The sequence below is a fragment of the Peromyscus maniculatus genome, chromosome 16 (assembly GCF_049852395.1).
Source record: "Peromyscus maniculatus bairdii isolate BWxNUB_F1_BW_parent chromosome 16, HU_Pman_BW_mat_3.1, whole genome shotgun sequence".
Classification (NCBI taxonomy): Eukaryota; Metazoa; Chordata; class Mammalia; order Rodentia; family Cricetidae; genus Peromyscus; species Peromyscus maniculatus.
Window position 1 is genome coordinate 49,225,724 of NC_134867.1, and position 23,181 is coordinate 49,248,904.

General features: G+C 43.1%; 1 protein-coding gene across 3 annotated transcripts in view; it reads left to right on the forward strand.

Moving 5' to 3' along the window:
• Nucleotides 1-579: 579 nt before the first annotated feature.
• The window catches only part of Samd5 (sterile alpha motif domain containing 5), a 400,983-nt gene continuing 378,381 nt past the window's right edge, over nt 580-23,181 (forward strand). The window contains exon 1 of one of the 3 annotated variants that reach the window (XM_016002949.3): nt 580-2,070. In XM_016002949.3, the coding sequence (XP_015858435.1) occupies nt 1,612-2,070 (459 nt within the window). In that variant the 5' untranslated portion in view covers nt 580-1,611. The remainder of the gene's footprint in view (nt 2,071-23,181) is intronic. The other 2 variants (XM_076552787.1, XM_006984441.4) reach the window with 2 other exon arrangements.

Consider the following 23,181-nt stretch of genomic DNA (forward strand, 5'->3'; position numbering starts at 1 on the left):
ACGGCCCCATGAGGACTCCAGGAAAAAGGTATGGGTCTGGTCTTCAAGCACTAGCTCAAGAGTGAACCTGGCTCTTACTTCTGTGAAAAGGGAGGAAATTGTTGCCACCTGTAAGGCTTCCTAAAGTTTTGTCTTTTCCCCAAAAGATCAGAGCCAGGGAAACGCTGTCCAGGAACTCGGGTCCCCCGACCCACACCTTCAAAGCTGGGACATTGGCACCAGGGGGAATCTCGGTTGATTTTGTTACTCTCATCTAGACAGAAAGTGCTAGATGCCCTAGCGTTCTTTTTAAAGCAAGCTGCATGGTGGTGTATCGATTAACACACGATCCTGGGGCAGAGAACGAAGAGTCTGCTGTGATCCCTGTCTCCGAGGCAGAAAAACCTCACGTGTCCCTGGGCATGCAGCCACCCCCCCCGGGGGGGGGCAGAATGATTGTGATGAGAGGTGGGGGAAAAAGCAGAAGGCAGGCGAGATCGAGGGGGTCTGACACAAGGCGGTGTGTGTGTGGCAGGATGGGGGGTGGGTGGGTTATGGAGACCAGGTAGGGATGCGCTGGCCAAGGAGAAAGTAACAACCCTATCCCAAACTTTCGCAGGTCTGATGGTCCTGGAAGGGCAAGGCAACCAGGAGCAGCGGTGCCCCTCCCGATGCGCACCCAGCGTGACTAGCTGTAGCGAGGAGGGGCCACGCGCCCATCAGGCTGGACGGTCCCCACGTTGCGCCCACCCTGCTGCCGAAACGCTGCTGCTCAGGGCACAGAGAGCGGGATCACAGAGGCAGACACACCGTGCGACTCCAGACTGGCAGCAGGCTCCTTGGAAGGGACATTCTACGTGCATCGAGAAGGGAAAAGGGACACTGGACTTAACAGCTTCGCTCAGCCCAATGAGGTGGCGGGGGACCTGCCCTTGGACGCGCCGGCGAGAGTCACTGTAGGCTTGGGAACTGAGCGAAGAGAAATCTAAGGGTTTAGAGAAGTCGGATTCAACAGAAATGTCGAAAGATATCAAAGGTAGCCACCGGAGTCAGGAAGCTTAATAACCGCCGGGTCACTGTGACCCCGGGAACGACAAGTGACTGGCACGCGCGCAGACCAGGAGCTCGCCGGCATCCGCGGGTCTGCAGGCCGGAGCCACCTCCCCCGCGTGGGACGCGGGTGCAGACGCCCACGGCGGGGGCCAGAAAGCGACATGCAGCGCGCAGCCTCCGGACTGTCCGGGCTGGGGAAACTCCTGGGCGGCGCGGCGCGACGGTGACCCGCGCGGGTGCGAGGGGTGTGCCCGGCCCCGCCCGCGCGCCCCTCCCCGCGGAGGCCGCTCATCCAGGGGCGGCGCGGAGCCGAGCCGCTCGCCCAGCCGCCAGTGCCCGCGAGCGCCGCGCCTGCTCGGGGAATCCACTTCGCTGCTGCTAGACGCTTCTCGCTCACGCTTGCTCTCTCCCAGGCTGCTTCCCATGGCTTTTGCTCTGCGGCCGGAGCCTAGCCACTAACCAAGAAACTTTTCCAGCTGTCTCTTCTCCCCACCCCCTTCCAGGAGAGGATTAAAAGTTCCAAGAACTGGTGCCGCCAGTGCCACTTGGGTACTCGCCGGCGAGTTCCTAGTCTCAGCCATGTGCACCAACATAGTTTACGAGTGGCTGAAAGCGTTACAGCTCCCGCAGTACGCCGAGTCCTTCGTGGATAATGGCTACGATGACCTGGAAGTGTGCAAGCAGATCGGAGACCCGGACCTGGACGCCATCGGGGTGCTGGCTCCCGCGCACCGCCGGCGCATCCTGGAGGCTGTGCGCCGGCTGCGGGAACAGGACGCGGCCGCCGCCGGCCTCTACTTCACGCTCGAGCCTCAGCCGGTGCCACCCGCACCGCAGGTGGACGCGGTGCCCCCAGGCCGCCGGGGGGAGCCATGTGGCGGCTCGGCCCAGGGTACTCGCGGGGACCCCCGTGGCCAGGCGAGCGCTCCCCGCAGCAGGGAGCTGGTGAGCTACCCCAAGCTGAAGCTGAAGATCATGATCCGGGATAAGCTGGTCCGCGATGGCATCCACCTGAGCAAGCCCCCGTACTCGCGCAAGGTAAGGAGGCGCTGCCGCCGGGGCGGCCCTGGGGGCGCGGCGGGAGGGGGACCAGGCCTGGCGCTTCTGCAGCGGCTCATCAGATAGTCTAGGTGACAACTGAGAGGCCAGGGTGTTTGGGGTGTCTGGGGCTCTTCTATTTTCTGCGTTATCTGTGTATTCTGTCCGTCCTGGCGTCACTAATAGCTGGTCAGTCAGATTCTGCCTCTAGACAACTCTGAGCCAGGCACACACGGCACCCTGTTGTATGTGGGCTCAATGGTTAGGTCCTGGGCAAGGAATGGGTGCGTGCTTTTGGTGACCACTGGAAAATCCGAATGCCTCTAGCAGTGTTTGCATTTGAAGAATACCAAAAAGATGGGTTACGTCTGCTTTATTTTCAACCTTCTTTTTTTCTTTTTCTTTACTTTTCCCCCCTGAGTTTTGAGAAACTTCAAGAGGAATAGGTGGCTATTCCGAAGGAGAAGGGAAATTCAGGTCCTGCTGGTCTCAGTTCCCTGCTACTGAAACGTGTATGATTAACCTGGGGTTAAGAGTTGGGGAATTAAAAACAAAGCAGGTGCCTATTCACATGAGACAGGTTCCTTAGGCTGAAGTATTCCGGGATGATGGGGTACCGAACAAACGAGGTAACTGGACTTCAGAGTATGCTTTTGGGATCTGTGGTATAACAAGTTTTACTCATTGATCCAGACGAAAGGAAGGTAGATCCTTCTAGAAAGTCTATAGTGGATCTGTTTGGAAAAGGACAGAGGAAGCAGCATTTCAGTTCCCAGAAAGGAATTCTTGCAGGTGAGGCCAGGCTATAAGTTCTCACAGTTGCTCTGTGAGACACGCTGTCATGCGGAGTGTGTGTGAGTGGGGGTGGGGTGTTGAACAATTAAGTACCAGAAAGTGCATTTTCACACCAGAATGCTGCCTCTAGCGCCAACTGGCTTGGTTTAGGTAATCGAGTTGGTTTGTGGCAGAGACGCCGAGAGCACAGGTTAATGCCTGGGTTTGCCTGGAACTCACAGGAAAATGATCATCTTAGCCTGGAAGGAAGGGCCTGGAGAAGCCCAGGTGAAAAGCCCTGGCAAGAAAGCGTAGCTGGCCAGGAGTGTTAACACAACACTGCAGGAGGAAATGCCCCGGTCTAATTATCCTGTGGGCGGCACCAGCCCTGGAGGTGCTCTGTAGCCTCAAGTGAAGGTAATAACGGCCTAATGGAGGCAAGCTCAAGGGTCAGCGATGCAAAAAGGAGGTACAGTAAAAGGAAATGAAGGTTTATTATTATCCACCTGTTATCTTGCAGGTAGGGGAGGCAGTTGAGATCACCTGTCTGAGAACGTCCATTGCTTTTGTGAGGATAGGTGGAGGAAGGTTTGTCCCAAACACGTGTGCCAGCCACCTGCTCTGACGGTACCATTGATGGGTGCTGGGATGAGGAATGGAGAGGCGCAGTCACATGCATCACTGGCGGCTAGCCTTATAGGGTGTCCAGTGTGGTTAGAAGGACCATGGTCAGCAGACCATATACTCGGTCCAGGACTAAAGGAGCAGGAGCCCAGCTCCATGTTTGTTACTAATATCCCAGGAAGGAAAGTGAGGTTGCGCCAAGAGCCAAGCGAGGGCCAGTTGGATCTCCAGGACAGCTATCGTGAGATGTGGCTAAGACGATGGGAGGCATGGGCTGGGGATGAGAGTGGATGTCATAAAGTAATGCGCTTTGGTTCCATTGTTATAAAGCACAAAACCAAAAAACAAACAAACAAAAACAAGCCTAAACTTCCAATTTCCAAGCTGGAAAGCGTTAAAGGGACAGGTGCAATGTTTAAGCAGAGGCTCTGAGCTGTGAGTCCTGCTTACAGCAGTAAGTAACATGGCAAATGCATTTCCCTTTCTTTCTTCTGGCAAGATCTCTTTCTTGTAGCTTCGGAACTCACTGTAGAGCTGAGGCTGGTCTTGAACTCCAGATCCTCCTGCCTCTGTCTCTTGAGTTCTGAGATCACAGGAGTGACCATCACACCTAATGACAGTATATTTTTGTAAGTCAGATTTGTATAAAAACAATCGGTTTGCAGGGGCCAGGCAGTGGTGATATATGCCTTTAATCCCAGCACTTGGGAGGCAGAGGCAGGCCGATTTCTGAGTTCTGAGTTCAAGGCCAGCCTGGCTTTCAGAGTGAGTTCCAAGAAAGCCAGGGCTTTTGAAAAACCAATAATAATAATAATAATAATAATAATAATAAAATAAAATAAAAATTAAAAATTCAACTTGCATTGTGATACTATTTACTTCCCATGTAAAGAATTACTTCTGTCAACTTTATTTAATTAAACTGTGTCATCTAAACTGTTCTCAAACTCATGACCCTCCTACCCCAGCCTCCCCAAGTGTTGGGATTATAGGCATGGACAGACATGCATCACTTCCAAATTTACTTTTACCTAAATATCTTTTAACAGTAATGCTTAATGATAAAACCCATCTACTTTTACTTTCTATTTTGTTTTGTTTTAGTTTTTGTTGTTGTTGTCGTTTTGTTTTTCTAGACAGGCTTTCTTCTCTGTGTAGCCCTGACTATCTTGGAACTAGCTCTGTAGACAAGGTTGGCCTCCAATTTACAGAGATCTGCCTGTATCTGACTCCTGAGTGTTGGGAGTAGAGGCCTGAGCCACCACCACCTGGCCATTTTTGCTTTCTGTATGTATTTACTTTTCCTTCTCTAACTGATAGAAGACTCAAATGGGGGCAGTTAATGGTCTCATTACCTCTGTCAGGAAGCTCCTTCTGGGGACTGAAAGAATGGAGCTGGAAAACTTAATTGTAAGAAAGAAAAGCCCATATAGACATAGGATTTAAAAATGTAATTGATGGATATAAAACTAAGCATTCAATTATGAAGTAGCAAATCACATTGCTCCTTTGGAATTTGCTGTTTGTAAATGATGGCCTCTTAAGTTCTAGAGTTTCAGTTGTGTGGGAGTTTGTTTTCTGATAACAGTTCTCTCTCCCACAGACAGTGCTGGGCCTTTTTCTTTAAAATGTGACCACATTCTAGTTCTGATTTTCATGATTTCCTTGGTTCTGTCACGGTCATGGTCAGAATGTGCACTGTTCATTGTACTGATTTGGAATTCAGCTCGGTAGAGCAGGTCCCCTCTCCCTGTCAGTCATTAGCACAGTCCATCCTTGGGATTTTGTACTGCAAAGAGAACACTGTGTGGCTTGGAGGTGATCAAACCCAGGATGGCCACAGTGGGGATGGTGAACCTCTTGCAGATAAGTCTGAACTGAGTAATTTTTTTTTTCAAGGATGACCTGAAAGGGTTGTAAAATTTGCATCAGTAAAAAAGCCCAGGTTTCCAGATCAGTGAGCTAGACTTCAAGAGAAAAGAAAAAAAAAAAAAAAGAAGAAGAAGAAGAAGAAGAAGAAGAAGAAGAAGAACGCTTCTCTTGTGTTTTCTTCATATGGAAAACCAAGAGCTTGGGAAGGCCAGGCTTCAAGTCAAGAGCACAGATGACCCCATGGCTGCTCTTTTTAGGTTTTTCCATGGCTACAATTTCTACCTCTGTAATGGGACATACTTATATGCACATACATACAAACATAAATGTATATAATTTTCACATACATTTTTTGTGTGTATAACTTTTTTATGACTGAGCTTCTCCACCCAATACCTTCTTCAGGCTCCAGCCTACTGTGGTTGGCAGGATGCAGGCAGGTATCCTGCCCTCAGAGATTGTGAGGTCTAGCGGGGAAGATCTAGATAGAATCTACAGTGGTGACCCTGTGTGGGGATGCCCTGATGGGAAGCATAGGATATAATGAACAGTTGCATCCAACTTTTTTTTACAGGGAACTGGGAGAATGGGGCATGTTAGCAGAGAGGTAGGAGGAAGTAGAATTCTGGAAGCCATTAGAAGCCATGATATTTCAATGCCCAGGATGGCCACAGTGGGGATGGTGAGCCTCTTGCAGAGAAGAGAAACTGTTCAAGAAGTCACATTGTGGCCGAGTAGGACATTAATGGGGTACATTTATAAAGTACTTGAAAATTTTAATTTGTTTATTGTCATCACTCTGTGGGTGATATGCGTGTATAAGGGGATGTTGCATGTGCTGTGTGTGAAGATCAGAAGACACCTTTGTGGAGTTGATTCTCCTCTTCAGCTTTTATTTGGGTTTGAGTGTAGGTCATCAGGTTTGCCCAGTGACTTCTCACACCTGCTGGGTCATCTTCTGGACAGACTTCTGGAGTTCTTCCCTGGAAAATGTCTCCTTGCTTCTCTACCAGTGGGAGCTATTTGAAATGCTATAGCTTTATTTAATAATGCTATAGGAATGTTAACTGTCATTCACACATTAGTATAAATTAAATTAACGAGGCTCCACGGTATTAAGGCTATGAGGAGATAGCCCAAGATGAAGGAATTTGGAGAGATGAAGTTTCTTTGAAAGCTGTTCTGCGTAGAAGGCACAGAGCCTTAGAAAGGAAGAGATCCTGGCAAAGACATGCTGTGGCCTTTGGAATTTTGCCTGGGGTCTTGGCAGAAGCTAGCATGACAATAAATATTATTCCTCCCAAGAATCTCTTCTGCCTGTGTGACATTACCAGGACAGATTGGAAGCTGGCAAACTTCAGTTTCTCCAGTTCAACCAATATCCTTACTCTAGCTCCTTCTAGGCTTTTTTGGTTTGGGTCCAGGTGGAACACTGGGAAGAAGAAATGGGAGGAAACAAGAGCTGATGTTCTTGACAGTTTATGATCTGTAGAGTTTCCATGTAAGTGGACCCTCTGCTGTCCACCAACATGTTTATTTGTCATATCCGTCCATCCTTCTTTGCATCCATCCATTCTTGTTTCCTTTAAGCTACCTGCATAGCTGTTCATCTGTTGACCCACCCACCTGCCCATCTTATGTTCCATTTAACCAATAGTGAGTGTCTATCATGGATTAGGCCCTAGGAGTTGGATTACAGCATGCTATGCAGACATGATCTTTGCTTGTAGCTGGACAGCCCAGCCTAGTACCTGACATATGGTAGTTGTAGCATATCAAAGGTCAATGTGATTTTTATCAACATTAGATGTCAGAGAAGTTTTCCCTTGTGTTTATTTTAGTGACAAAAAGGATCAATTGTGATGAAATGACATTAAAAAAAAAAGAATTTATCCCTTAAGAGTTGCTGAAGAAGGCTCAGGAATTAAAATTCTGGCTCTGTAGGACACTCAGAAAAAGACCTCTGCTGTGAGGGAGTCAGTGGGGTGCTCAGGGTGTTTGGTTTAAAGTGGTGCTCATTTTCAGAGTCCTCCTGGAGTAACAGCTAGGATCAGAATAAACTCCTTTGAACTATCAAGTGTGAGTAGGCATCATAAGCATCTCTGGGGCCACCCCTAGGCAGGCTTTTGTCTTTCTCCACTTATTAGCTACTCTGGAAGTAATGTGCTGAGAGCAGGGTTGCCGATGTTCTCCCAAACTTCACCAGCATATGGTTTCTGTGAGTTATATGGTTCTCAGAAGTTCCCCAGGTAAGAAAAGCACCATGCATTCCTATCCCTCCCTCTGAAGACACTGTAGTGTAATGGTTATGGGCACAGTCTCAGACGAGATGCTAAATGTCAGTCCCAGCTATATTCCGTGACTAAGCTAGGTCACCTTTGACAGCATCGCAGAAAAAGACAACCTGAGTGACTACCTCATAGGGTTGCTACGTGGGTTAGATGAGTTCACACTCCTGAACTTAGGAGATCAAAATCATGTCAGTCTAGAGTTGCTCCAACAAGTACCACACACAGGCTGTTAGGCATTTAAATTTGTTCTCTACCAGTTCTGGAGGCTACAAGTCCAAGATTAAGGAACTAGCAAGACCTTGCTTGAAAATCCTAAGGGCTTTTTGTATGATTCACCTAACAGGGTCTTGCCAAGGACTCCAAACAGCTTCCTTTTGTCTTTCCTGAACACCACAAGCACCACTGAATCTACAGACTCATATGGCCCAAGTGACTGAGTGGCTTATCTGTAGCCTGGAGCTGTTGCAGATCTTCTGTTGTTTGGGGACTTACTCCAAACTAGCAGCTTCTTGGGTTACATGCTAACAGGCCAGAGGAGCGCACTCAAGGAGGAATATGTTGCCTCTCAAGTGCAGAGAAGCACTTTGGACACTGTCCCTCTTTCTCAGTGTGGGAGGAAGAAAGCTGCTACAACTTACCCTCCACCTTGGAAGAGGTATTGCATTGCACACCACCCCAAACAACTGGACACCTGAAAATCCCCAAAGGCAGAAGCCTTCCAAATTTTTGTCAGATTTGTTCCTCACCTTCTCACCTGCAAATGTATTACCAGGAGGATCGGAGTAATTGTTTCCTCTTGCTCACTTGCCCAAACCATCAATGTCCGGGACCAGTGTGAGGTATATAGATGGAGATGTGGCGTGTGTGTGTGTGTGTGTGTGTGTGTGTGTGTGCATGCATGCATATATTTTTTGAGAAGGGATGTTCTATAGCTCAAGACAGCCTAGAACTCAGAGAAAACCTGTCTGCTTCCATGTCTTCAGTGCTGGGATTATAGGCATGAACTGTCAAATCTGGCTAGAGATGATACACACATTTAAGGTCAGGCAGGGAGAGGCACTGCTGGAGTTGCTAGCTGAAAGCAAAAGGCTTCTGGTGAGCTGTATTACCAGGCAATCTGGAAGAGCACTTGGCAGATAGAGTCTGGCTTATGGTAAGTGCTTGGCTAGGTTATCCTCAGTTGCTCTTACATGGAGGCTTGCTCAGGTACCTCAACTCCGGATGCTATGCAACACACACACACACACACACACACACACACACACACACACACACACACACACAACTATAAGCAGCTGAATGCAGAAGCACTGGATGTAGAATGGCCTCCTGACACCAATTGTAGGGGGATTTGGTAATACCCATTTATTTGGTAATAAACCCATGGTAGACTTTTCATACAAATGATGTCTAATCTATTCTCTGCGATGAAGATTGTGATAATGAAAATTATTTCTAAAAATAAAGCTATTTTAGCTGGGTGGTGGTGGTACATACCTCTAATCCCAGCACCTGGAAGGCAAAGGCAGGAAGATCTCTGTGAGTTTGAGGCCAGCCTGGTCTATAAAGCCATATCCAGGACAGGCACCAAAACTACACAGAGAAACCCTGTCTTAATAATAATAATAATAATAAAGCTATTTCAAAATTGCATTGTGATCTTTAAACTATTTACTTATAAGGTTTTAATATTGCTGATATTTGAAGCATTTCTTGAACTCCACACATACAAAGATGTTTTTGGATGGTCTTCCATGATGGCAAGCTCTGATTCTTCTCAGGTCTAATTTGGGATAAACATCTACTATAATTGAAACCCAATCAGGTAATTAAGAAGAGTGATGTAATTCTGTTGTAATGTATAGAGTGGTTTTTATGCTGTGTGGTATTTATAATCCTTTTTGTATTTTTACAACAATAAGAAACATGTTTGCCAACGTGGAAACTTGCCCAAAGAAATTTGTAACCTACAACAGTCAGGTCCATGGTATTTTCAAATAACAAAGCACCAGTACTGATCTCTGGCAATTATGGTGAAGGTGTCTACGGCATACTGGGGAGGACTTAGGTAGACTGCGGGGGATATCCATTAACTGTGCTTCACTCGATAGGTTGCTCAGCATTCAGATGGTGTCACAGTATCCTTAGGGCTTGGCATTTGCTTCTCCTTATGTTCTTGCAAATTCCTTCCGGATGCTTCCAAGTCAAGTCTTAACAGTTTTCAACATGTTCCTTCGCTTGAGTGGGGAAAAACAACAATAACACTAAAGCAGGTCCATAATCAAGGGTGCCCTGTGACAAAATGAGATTTGTGTCTGCTTTTGCGTGGTAAGGCATGCTATGAAGTGAATTTTTCTGAAGGTCAGTCACGTGAAGACTAGGGATGGCTCTTAAGATAGCCAAGTGCTATTCTGGGGTACTTGGAAGAGCATTTCTGAGGTGGAAGATAATGCACTAGGAACTGTGGTGCTCATAGTTTCTTGAGCTCATAGCCTGGATAAAGTTCCAAGCAACATGTATTCCTTGGCTGGGGCAGACTTCTTTTTACCACTTCTAGGATTGAGGTGAAATGGTTTTATCAGGCCTTTCCTATTTTTATGAAATAATGCTATTTGAATTGATTACGGACTTCAGCTTGGGGAGTAGAACTAGAAGAAGAAAAAAGACAATATTTGTTTTCAGTCGATATAAAAACTATTAAAGACGAATGACTGGCTTATGCCAAGAGGCATTAAGCATACAATTTGTCTTCCATAAAGACTAAGTGACAGCTAATAGTTTAAAGAGATCTCATTACCACTTCTAATTGAAATAAATGGTCCGAGGATCTCTAAAAATCTCACTGTTAAATTTCCATAATGTTACAAATATAAACAAAATAAGATCTGCTTCATATGGAACAGGTTAAAAGGAGAAGAAAAATAATTGGTATGTATTCTCTGCTAACCAAACTCATAATAAACAGATGAGACAAATTCTAAGATTTTTTCTTCCATGAACACAGTAAGACTAAAGATGTACCTACCTTTCTTGACATCAAGTACATCATTATTCAATATCTCATCTCTATTTGACAAATTATTTTAAGAGTCATGCAATAATTCACTATTATTATTTTATTCATTCTGTTTAAAACAATTAATTAAAATGAGATAATTTTAAAGTGTTCAAATTTAATGGAAACCTGTCATCTATTGAATAGAATTTTCACCTAGATATTTTTCCTTGCACTTAATAGTCTGTTTTCCTTTTTAAAAATCTTTAAAAAAATGAACTCCAAGTGGTCACAGACGAATAATAGAATTGAGGTATCCCACGTGTTATTGTGTTGCTTTTACAAATCATGATGCCGTTGTTATTTGGTTCAGATTGACTGCTTCTCTTGGGACTGTATGATACTACAGTGCAGGTGTGGCATCCCGAGTTCACTCTATTAAAAGGACTTTTGGAGCCACTTCTGTGGGTGTGGGGTCAACCACGCAATTGGAAATGTCTGTGTTACCATCCATGTAGACCACAGCACTTACCAATGACAGGCGCTAAGAGTTGTAAATCTAAAGTTTATGCCGTCCCTTGGAAGTTCAGCAGAACCGCCCCAACCCCGCCCAATCTCATCACTGATATTGTTGAGAATTGTTGATAGGGCTAGTGCTTTTCTGTATAGGTATATATGTGCTGTGTGTGTGTGTGTGTGTGTGTGTGTGTGTGTGTTGTAAACATACATGTTATGCCTATGAAAGCCAGAGGAGGCCATGAGTGTCCTAATCTACCTCTCTTGCTTTGCTCCTTTGAGACAGAGTCTCTTACTGAACCCAGAGCTAGGCTAGTGGCAAACACTCGCCAGTGATCCTCCTGTCTGTCCTCCCCACTGCTGGCTTTGTGGTGTGTGGGGCTGTGCTTGGCATTTTCTATGAGTACTGGGGATATGAACTCGGGCCTTCTTGTGCAGCAGGTGCTATTACCCACAGAGTCGCCTCTTGAGTTCCCATGGGGCATATGCTTAATAAGAAGTCATTTTGTTCTTAATGACTTCTATAGGTAGCAGTTGAGATACACTTTCCTGTTAGTGTAAAACACAAAACCCTGATGATTTTAGGAGAATTTTCTCTGTGTAAAACAATGCCAACATCCATCTCATAGACATGCAATATGAACTCAATGATATATGTGAAGCTATTTTGTAAATATTAATGAGCTTTCCAGATTTAAGGTGTTCTTATTGGCAGTGTAAATCATTAGGCTTATATCATTTTTTTTTTTAAGTTGAAGAGTAGAGCTACTGCACTGAAGAAATCTGGAGATGCATGAGGTGGATCAAGGGAAATTTTAAATAGTCTATATTGAAGTTTCTAGCATGACACTGCATGAAAAATTTTAAATTTCATGTTAAAAACCATATACGTGTAAAAACACCTGGCCTATATAGCTCCACAAAGCTGGGCCTATGTTAGCAAGTATCATTTGAAAACTGATTTTCCTCAGCATTGTGAAGATACAGTTGACAGACTTGAACACAGTGTACAGTGTGATATTTTTATATATGAGTTCGTTGTGAAATGACTCAGTCATTAGTTTACTCAGATATTTATCATGTTGTCTTTGTGCTAAAAACATTGGAGGTCTAATCTCCTGGCAATTATTACATGTACAAAACATTAATATGAACTCTAATCACTGTACTGCATAATGGATCTCCACAATTTATCCTAATTGGAGCATCATACCCTTTCACCAATACGTTCCCAATTACACCCCGCTTCAAAAGTGATTTTAATACTAAGTCGTATTGTGTCTCATCAGGTCTCACTCAGTTTCAGCATTCTCTCACCGGGCTGAAACCTACCCACATCGTTACTGGTTTTTATAATCTTTGTTATTTGAAAATGCCATTTTCCCACTCTCTAAGCTACATTTTCTTCAGTTACAGATTATACCCCTTTATGTTTGTGGTTTTCTTAAAATTACAGTTGTGTTTTTCCTACTCGTGATACTTTTCCCTGCCTGTTCATTGCCCTCTGCTGTTTGTTTGGCCAATGCTTTCTATGTATTAAGGATGTTAATCATATTTTAATAGAGGGTGCAAAGATTTTTCCAAATATAAGTATGTGTTAGTTTAGAACTTTATGGATTTTTTTTTATGTCCGTAGACTTAAGTTTCTTATGTGTTGTACTTTATCAGTAATTTTTAATCTATTTCTTCTAAGCTGGAGGAATGCAGGTGGTAGATATTCAAGTAGAATGACGTTGGGATTTCATTTGTTATTTATTTGGAGAAGTGGTTTCATCTCACTGAACCTCATTCACAAAATGGCTATAATCTCATCCATTTCTTAAGCTTCTGTGATGAATGAATGAGATACTATGTGAGAAGGGCCTTATATAATACCTAGCATAGTTGTCATTCAAAACATCTGACTAATGTTTTGATATTATACATAACTTAATGATTGTAAATTATTCCTAATCTGAAGGTCATCTCTCCAGTTATTTATCTCTTTGCCATTCTGTTGTGAAAAGATCATCTGTTCATAGATAAAATTAATTTTAAAAAGTTAATTAAAAACTCTAACAAGCACAACCACTTGCTGGATATGATGTCCCATGCTGTAATCCAGCTCTTAGGAGGTTTACAAGGGGAGCATGTAAGTTCAAGTCCAGCCTGGGCTGCATAGTGAGTTCCAAGTTAGCCTCAGAAACATAGCAAGATCCAGTAGCCAGCTAGAATCCAACTGCTTGGGCATTGGAAGCAGGAAGATCAGGAGTTCAAAGTCAGTTTCACTGTAAAGAGTCTAGGCCATCCCTGGGTATGTGAGACCCAGTCTCAAACAAAACAAAATGAACAAATAAAAATCCCAGAGAAATAGCCCTCAAACTCAAACCAAACCAAACCAAACCAAAAATCAAGCCAAACAAACAAGAACTTTTTGAACCTGTTATAACTGTTGAAAATATTAACCTACTTGAAATTTCCTGTGCCTTATATACTTTCCCTTACATGAGTAAGAAGAACCAACCTTGATTTTAGTGATTGTTTGTGTCCTTATAAAACCCCTGTTCAAGTCAATTGCCAGTTAATATTCATATAAATATCTTTCTTTATTTCCTTTAAAAATTTAACCATCTAATTTGTCTGAACTTTATTTTGGTACATGATATTATATCATATGATAATGCTGTTCATAATTATGTTGGACACATTATGTCCCCCCTATTTACTGAAATTAAATTTCTCATTTCTTTTTCTACTGTTATTGCATTGGGCTCAGTTTATAAAACAGGATTAAATAGTTATTGCAATCAGGCACCCTCATTCAATTCCAAATTTTAATGTAAAATTGTAAGGATTTTTGTTTTAACTCTTATTGTGCCATTGGCTCAAAGTTTAGGCCTTCATGGTGTTAAGAAAGCATCCTTCCTTTTCTAACTTTGAAATAGTTTTTTCTTTATTAGGAATAGATATTAAATGTCATTAAACATATTTCAACAACTTAAAAATAGCTGAGTTCTTGGTTGTCAAGATGGCTCAGTGGGTCAAAAGTCATGTTGCCAAGAATGACAGCCCAAGTTTAGTCCCCAGGATCCCCATGGTGGAAGGAGACAACTAATTCCTACATTTTGTCCCTTGATCCTTTTTGTGTGCCATGGTGAATGAATATGCACTTCAGGCGTGTGTGTGTGTGTGTGTGTGTGTGTGTGTGTGTGCAACTAATAAATATGTAAAATTAAAAATAGTTAAAGATTTTTCTTATTGAGCTCCATGTTGAGAGAGTATTGAACTAACAGACTTCCCAATATGGAAGCATTCTTACATAGCTTGTTGAGTAACAATGAAATTGTCTTTTGAAGCAACCAGGGTATGAGATAAAGAATGAATAAGAATCTTGTTATCCAATCCTTACCACATTTTTTCCATTGTGTCTTTTATTTTGTGAGTAATGCTTGGCGTTCACCCTCAGTCATTTGATGTCTTCACCAGTCATTGTCATGATGTTGTTATATTTGGCCTTATGACAATATTTTTTATAAAATAGTGGTGTCTGTTTAGGGGGTATAGGTGATAATGAACTGTTCTTGGCTTCCATAGCAGTCTTGATTTGAATCCCAAAGCAGAGACGCTGTGGGAGGCAGTAGATAGTTTTTCATAGCAAGGAAGGAATTTTTTTTTTTTCCTTTTTGCTCTGTGTAGTTAAGGAAATTCCTCCCAGGCTCTGGAAAAGATCCTCCTTCATCCTCTCACTTGCCCACTCTGTCCTTCCCTCCCATGCTCCACCCTTTTCCTGTTTCCAGCCAACTCCCAGACCTTTCAGTGGAAGACACAGGCTGGAGGCTTCTTGCCAGATGCTATGTCAAACTGAAAACCCTTGTAAGAAAAATTGAAGTGGCATTCATTTTCATTTAAATATTTGGCTTTGCGTCGTAGTAACAGCTCAATGGGTAACAAAGGTAAAATTGGAAAACTCTACAAGGAATACTAATTTAACAAACCTCAATTTATATTTAAACTTTCACTGAAAGGTCAAGTAGATGTAGATTTTTTTTAAAAATTAAAAAAAAAGTCAGCGAAGCAAGGATTAAAAATGGAGCTTAGGAATAGTGTGTTTGCGGAGAAGATGTGTAAATCAGGTGCTGAAGTCAGCTGAGTTTGCAAAAATGGATACACCCAACACTCCCCAAGCTAGCTATCAATCACACAATAAAGATAGAGCCACTTTAAAGGACCCATGTATCAACGCAGAATGCAACCCCGCTGTATTATGAAGCACTCCTCCGGGAAGCTCTTGATTGACAAAAATAGTACTGCTTTAAGTAGTAGCAATATTTTCATGGCCAGAAAGTAATAAAGCTATAGATGAGCTCCGTGAAAAGAAAATATTTGACATAACCCCCCCCCCCTAGAGCAGTTCGTAGGACGTGCTTCCTACAGGATTAGGTTAAGGTGCCAAGTGGCTCCACCTAATGTGAAAGCTGATAATTTGATAAGTCGTTAATTACATCCAAGACCCCATCATCTGAAGGCATCTGAAGAGAGAATGGGATTAGTCGCCACCTGGGATGACAGATGCACTGTATCACTACTTGCTTAGGTTTGTGCACTAGGAAACAAGTCAGGAGATGCCTCCTGCATCCATTATACATTAGAATGGAGCCAGAGGGTATGCAAAGTAATTACTCTTGGAGACCTACTTCATTACAGAGAGGTGGTGGAGAGTTGCCGTTAGATTGGCTACGTTCGCGCTCAGTTTTATTGCTGTGTCATTTTAAATCAGACTTTTTACTGCTGCTTTTGGCATAGCAATTTGGACCAGAGCAAGATCTCTGTTAATGGGGTCCTTGAATGGATATACTTACCCTAGCAATGTGCTGAATTGAATCGTCTATCTTCTGATCACTTATTAAAACATGGTGGCTATGACTCCCCTGAAGTGCTGGGACATATGAGGCCCGCTTTCTGAGAAGTATACTCCCCAGGACTGGAGATGTAGCTCAGTTGGTAGAGTGCCTGTCTAGGTTTAACCCTCAGCTTCTTGTGGGTGGCAGGGGGCGTGCTTATAATCCAGTATTTGGGAGGTAGAGAACGGAGAATCAGGAGTTCACCATTATCCTTAGCTATGTAACAAGTTCAAGGCTAGCCTGGGCTACAAGAGACCCTGTCTCCAGAAATAAAACAAAACAACAATTATGATATTCTTAGTCACCCTAGCAAAGCTGGGTTGGGAGCCATATGTTGAATTATATTAAAAAATGATTTTAGAAGGAAGGGAGGAGGCGATGGTGCTTTTCGTAAGCTGGTGTATTGAAAAGCAAGAGCTTGCCAGTTCACTGAAGGTGTTTTCACTGGGATTTCATGTTATTAATTGTGATAATTAGACTTAGTCTTCATTTGACCATATGTTAATCAGTTATGAACATGTTTGGTTTTCCTCCTCACATCTGGAGGGAAAGTCTTAGTTTGTGTTCCTTTTCTCTCTTGCCTCATGAATTTGGAAAAATGGAATGCTATTTTCAATTCTTACCTCGATCTGCTTTGTAAGTCAGTCTTGTGCAAGACAGTAGACCAGGCTAAGCCAGATCACAACTGGAACATGAGTGTAGTTGTTGTTATCCAGGGAAGAACTATAGGGCACCGTTTCATTCAAATATCATGACAGCCTCTGAGGCAGAGGTTATTTTGATTGTTTCTGTTTCATAGATGAGGGAAATGAAGCTTAAAGAGTTTGGGTGAATTATGAAAAAGTCAAAAAATTAGCAAAATCTACATGTACTGACACCAAAGCCCATGGTTGCGATTCTGCCTAAAAACAGTGCATTGTGGGATTTGACAGTGATCTCTGCTTATTGTGACAAATAGGTATGGGAAGGGGATTGGATATAACCTATAGTTTTTAGTGTTTTTAATAAAAAGCTTAGTATAGTATACTAATTAAATTTCAATGGTATAGTAGAATGTACCATATTTGACTTAGCAAATGTTTCTTTCATTGTTACAAAATATGTTTTAACTATGATAGACAATAGAAAGATGGACAAATGATGATATATAAGTCAAATCATAGAAATCTGATAAGTAAAGTTCCTATTAAACTTGGGTATCCATGGTCTTATTCCATGTCTGGTTATAGCAAGAAGAGTTAGTCCCACTACCTACGTATGGCAATGACTGTTAAACATAGAGCAAGCATAAGCTCTCTTAGGAAAGTTCAGGACTGTGGGAGTTCTGATCATTCCAAAGACTACTAAGTCCATGCTTTTCTAGCTTAGTTGTTGATACACTCTTAGGGTCCATGGCTCTCCTTCCTTTTGACAATATAGAGAACAATATAACGGCAGCAACCATTTAATCAGATGGTTATTTTTGTAGGCCAATTCTAGACATAAATCGGGCTGTTGATATAAGCCACAGTATAGTTTTTGAGTATCTATAATGGCTGTTTGGCATCTGAGGTAAAATTTGGAAACAGTGAATAGTCATTTTGATAGAGAAACTAGCAACTGGGTAGTCTCATTGTAAGATCCAAATCCCAACAATTAAACAATAAAATAAAAGCCTGGTTGCAAATTGTCATCTGGTTTTATGAGGAGTGGACATGTACAAGGGACTTTTGCTTTGTTCCTATGAGTAGCTTCACTGTTGACATAAGTAGGCTTATGGACCAGGCATGGGATCCACAGACTAAAGCGTCCACTAAAGTCAAAGAGGAAGATTTCTCTGGAGAAGGTGATAAGTGACACTACACCTCAGAGAGAGAGAGAGGGGGGAGAAGGGGAGGGAGAGGAGAGAGGGAGAGGGAGGAGAGGGGGAGAGGGAGAGAGAGAGAGAGAGAGAGAGAGAGAGAGAGAGAGAGAGAGAGAGAGAGAGAAGGGTGGAGAGGGGGAGAGGGAGAGAAAAAGGGAGAGGGAGAGACAGAGAGAGAGAGAGAGAGAGAGACAGAGAGAGAGAGAGAGAGAGAGAGAGAGAGAGAGAGAAGGGTGGAGAGGGGGAGAGGGAGAGAAAAAGGGAGAGGGAGAGACAGAGAGAGAGAGAGAGACAGAGAGAGAGAGAGAGAGAGAGAGAGAGAGAGAGAGAGAGAGAGAGAGAGAGAGAGAGAGCCTTGCAGACAAGGGGATCTTTAATGTATATTTATTGGGGTAGAAGTCCATAGAGACCCCTCTCCCACAAGGCTCCAGGAACATTGTGGAACAGATGGCAGAGTCAGAGGTTGAGAAGGACTGATCTGAGAGAGTGTCTTTAGGACATGGCATGGCCAGAACACTCATGCATTCACTTGTAACATGAACCTTAAAAGGCCTTATTAAAAAAAAAACCCAGAGCCAGATATTGGGGTGAAAGTTGAAAGATCAGAGAAACAGAACAAGACAGCCACAAGTTCTTACCTCTAGGAAATCCCCAATCTCCAGAGAGTGAGTTCCTGTTTCCTCACACCTTATATACTTTGTTCTGTCTTGCCATCTTACTTCCTGGGATTAAAGGCATGTGTGCTTCCCAAGCTAAGGCATGAGATCTCAAGTGTAGCAGGAATCTTAAAAGTTCTTTTTAATAAAATCAAACCTGAGGCGAGTTATTGGGGTCCATGCTGGTTGATCAGAGAGACAGAACAAGCCACAGCTATCTCACCTTGCCGGATCCTCAGCTGGTCTTGTCTCCTCAGACTGGATGCTTCTGTGTCCTCATTCCAATGGCTCTCAGCTGAACTGCTGCTGGAAAGCCTGAAGCTTAACCAGCCACATGCTTAACCAGCCAAAAGCCTCTAGTTTCTGGTCCTCACGCCTTATATATCTTTCTGCTTTCTACCACCACTCCCTGGGATTAAAGGCTGGCTTTCTGGGATTAAAGGGGTGTGTCACCATGCTTGGCTGTTTCCAATGTGGCCTTGAACTCACAGAGATCCAGAGGGATTTCTATCTCTGGAATGCTAGGATTAAAGGTGTGAGTGCCACCATTTTCTAGCCTTTGTATCTAGTGGCTGTCTGTTCTCTGACCCCAGATAAATTTATTAGAGAACACAACATTTTGGGGAACACAATACCACCACACTCAAGTGTTGGGATTAAAGGTGTGTGCCACCAGTCTGGCTCTGTTCCCAGTGTGGCCTTGAACTCACAGAGATCCAGAGGGGTCTCGGTCTCCTGAGTAATAGGATGAAGGGTGTGTGCCATCACTGTCTGGCCTTTGTGTCTAATCCAGTGGCTGGCTCTGTCCTCTGAGCCCCAGATAAGTTTTATTGGGGTGAACAATATGTCAACACATTCACTAGTGAATCTCTGAAGCTGTGATTACCTGCACAATGCTGAACCCATCAACATTTCACCAAGGAAGGGGGAAGGCTCAGGGACTACTGACAGTTCATGGTGGCTGCTTGTGTGTATGGAGCTGGGGGCAAAGATACCACTTTCTTCTGTGGTTAAGTTACCCACGCTTCGGTAAAGAACCTCCCAGGCCCATGCACGCAACCATGTTTAGATTCTGTTCTCACACACAAGACATGAAATTTGGAAGGGGACTTAGGGAGAAGGTTTTCAGTGGAAGACAGGGTTGGGGGAGGATGAGATGGAATAAGAGGAAGTGATATATATTCATCGTGTGTGTGTGTGTGTGTGTGTGTGTGTGTGTGTGTGTGTAACTATCAAAGAATAAAAAAGAGCAACAATAAACATCCATGTGACACTAATACATAAGTGGAAAACTTACATGGAATCTGTATATTGATAGGCACGGAACACAAAGAATGCAATTCTAGTTTTTTTCCCATTTGTGTTTTGGCATTGTGGAAGGCCGACCATAATAAACCAAAGCCTTCTAAAGAGTTTCATGCAGATTTTAATTAAGGCATAAACCATGTGGCTGGTTACTATGTGGTCAATATTGGCAATGTCTGTATTGCAATCTGATGAAGAAGCCCAAGAAAAGCACTGTTTACTGCATACACCCCGTATTGTGCTGGACAGATCCTGCCTCTTAAGCAGGATTAGTCTGTTGACCATATGCAGGTAGAAAAACACCTCTGAGAAAGCCAACCTGTCTCCTGGAAATGGAGATAAAAGGTTTATCTCCATTTTGGTGGTTGTAAGACATTATCTTTAATCCAATCTTAAGTTCCCAATTTGGGGACAGATCTACATGATCATTGGATATACCACAGAGACAACAGCTGGCAGCCTCTGGGCACTCTATCACTGTCACTCATGTACCCCCTTCAAATGGACTGTCAGAAAGTCACCCCTGGACCAGGGCTTGGATAGGGAACAAGATTTGTGGCTATTCAGTTTAAAAGCATGGACGTGTGCAGAGGGCACAGGGACAAGTGTGATCCAGGGAAAGCATTGTACAAGGGTAGTGTTCTTAAGGCTTAGATCTGATGGGTTGCCTACTTCTGCTTAGGACTGCTCTTAACATACTATCTGCTGATTATTAGTGTTGATGGTTATATTCAGCACATATATGCATATTTATTATATTCCAATATGCAAAGCACTGTTAGGTGTCATATGGAAGAACTCGAAGATGGCTATGGTTTAACTTTTCCCTAAGAGAATTTATAATCTGGAGGAGGATATGCATATATAGACATGCACATGTATAAATTCATCCATTTATAAACATGTAAGTATATATGCCATTTTAGTGTAATGTGAATGCCAAGAAATATAAACAGAGTTCTATGGGACTGCCAAGGAGAGACTTGTTCATTTTGACTGCAATTTGAAGAAACTTTGGGGAGTAACTGTAATGTAGAGATTAGGCAATGGATCTCACTAGGGGAGCTGGAGCTGCTGGGTGACTAAGCACTGGAAACTTCCAGGAACTGCAAGCCTGTGGATTGCATGCAGCTCTTGTCCATTTTATGAGCTTTTGTGTACTCAGCACCTTGCAGAAAATGTTTGTTCCATGAGTGCGTATATGAGGTAGCAAATCCAGGACTTAGAAAGGTGAGTGACCTCCTTTGTGCTGGTGGTGAAGCTCAATGGCTGTTTGATATGAGAAGAAGCACAGATTTGGATTATGTGCCCAATGTGTCTATCAATGGGCCAAGATGTTTGAGACAAATAATGTAAACAGAGGGGCCGTTGATTTCAGCCCATGATTTCAGAGGTTTCAATCCATGGTCACTGGGCCTTGTTTCCTTGAGTATATGGTGAAGTAAAGCATCACAGAGGAAGCTCATGATAGTTAAGACCTGCTGGCATCATCCCTGCTAGGATGAGAAGTGAGAAGAAAGAGACAGGGTCCCAACATAGCCCTCAGATACATGCCACCGGTGACCAGTTCTTCCAGATCCCTCCTCCTAAAGTTCTAACCACCTCCTAATAGCACCAGTTGTCCTAGCAAGGGACCAAACCTTTAACATGAGAATTTGGGGAATACTCCAGGTCCAACTGTAAGAGAGGTAGGCTGTTGGGGGACCTCTTTGTACTCTTAATGAGTTTGGAATTTATTCTAAGACCTCAGCACTTGTCAGATATATTGATCTGAAGAGTTACCCAAACCTATTGACTTTATGATGCAAATAAACTCTTTGTCTTGTTCAGATATAGGGCAACTGGACACCATTATCATTTCATTATAGATAGATTCATAGGAAGCCTGACAGAGTATTTACATAAAAGAAGCATACCAGTTGTAGAAAATACTGAGTAAACTTCTTTGGTTTCTGTCTCCATCTTACTTCAGAGAAAAGCAGCCAGCTTCCCACTGATGCTTTCACACAGTTATTTTGCTAGTTTAATGCTCATTTCAGGACATGAAAAATATTCAGCAAGGAACAGGAGAGATCACTCTGTATCTGCTAGCCAGGCAGTGGTGGTGCACGCCTTTAATCCTAGCACTTCAGAGGCAGAGGCCGGCAGATCTCTGTGAGTTTGAGGCCAGCCTGGTCTACAAAGTAAGTTCCAGGACAGCCAGGGCTACACAAAGAAACCCTGTCTCGAAAAACTAAAAAAAGAAAAAAAAATTGCTGCTCTTACAGAAGATGTGAGGTCAGTTCCCAGCATTCACATCAGGTGGCTCACATCAGCCTGTAACTCCAGCTCCTGTGGATCTGACACCCTTGTCTGGCCTCTGTAAACACTGGTACACACATATGCACACACACATATACACAGAAATTAAAATTTCAAAGTCTGGAAATAATTCAATAAAATTGGTTTGGGTTCTTTGAAATATTGTGTAGTGTACAGCATTTTAAAAATGTTATTATAATAATTTCAGACTTTCCTCAGTTTATATAATGTTACTGAAATACACATGCTTGCATAGTATGTTTAAAAGAATGAACTTATGGACCTGGAGAGATGGCTCGGTGGTTAGAGGACTTACTGTTCTTGCAAAGGACCTAGGTTCAGTTCCCCTCACTCATGTCAGGTGACTCACAATTACCTGTATGTAACTCCAGCTTCTGGCCTCTGCAGGTAACTACACATATGTGCACACGTACACGCAAACACATACATAAAAATAAATCTTAGAAATATAAAAGAATAAAGTTAGTAAAAATGATTTCCAATTCTAGATCTGGTTTGGGAGGACGTTTAAAAATGTATACTGCTAAGATTCTGAAGCCACTTTTTCTTAGAATGGTTATTCTGTTTCCTTCAAAATGGCTTAGCCCTTACTGTATGGGGAAACTAATTTTCTGATACCAAGATTATGTTTTCCAGACTAGCCACAGAACTATCAAATATTTACATTAGGTTTTACCTCAGTAAGGAAATTATTGGTATTGGTGATTTCTGATCAGCAATAATTAACCTTGCACTTTTAATTATAAAATAAAGGCAATATGGACAGGAGCCCTAGGACGAATGCATTTTGGTGGCACAGTAAAACACTACCATGCTGTGCAAGTATGCATCCATACACAGGGCACATAGAGTACATGTTCCTGCACGTATTATTAGAATTTTCCTTGGAGGAGCAAGGTCTGTGTGCAGCCTTCAGGAGGCAGGTGCAGAAGGATTTTTACCCTTTAGTGATAGGGCATGTCACTTCTCATTTCCCCTCAGCTGAATAGTAAGAAGAAGGCAGCCTGCTGTGCCTTCTGGGGCAGCCAGCTCC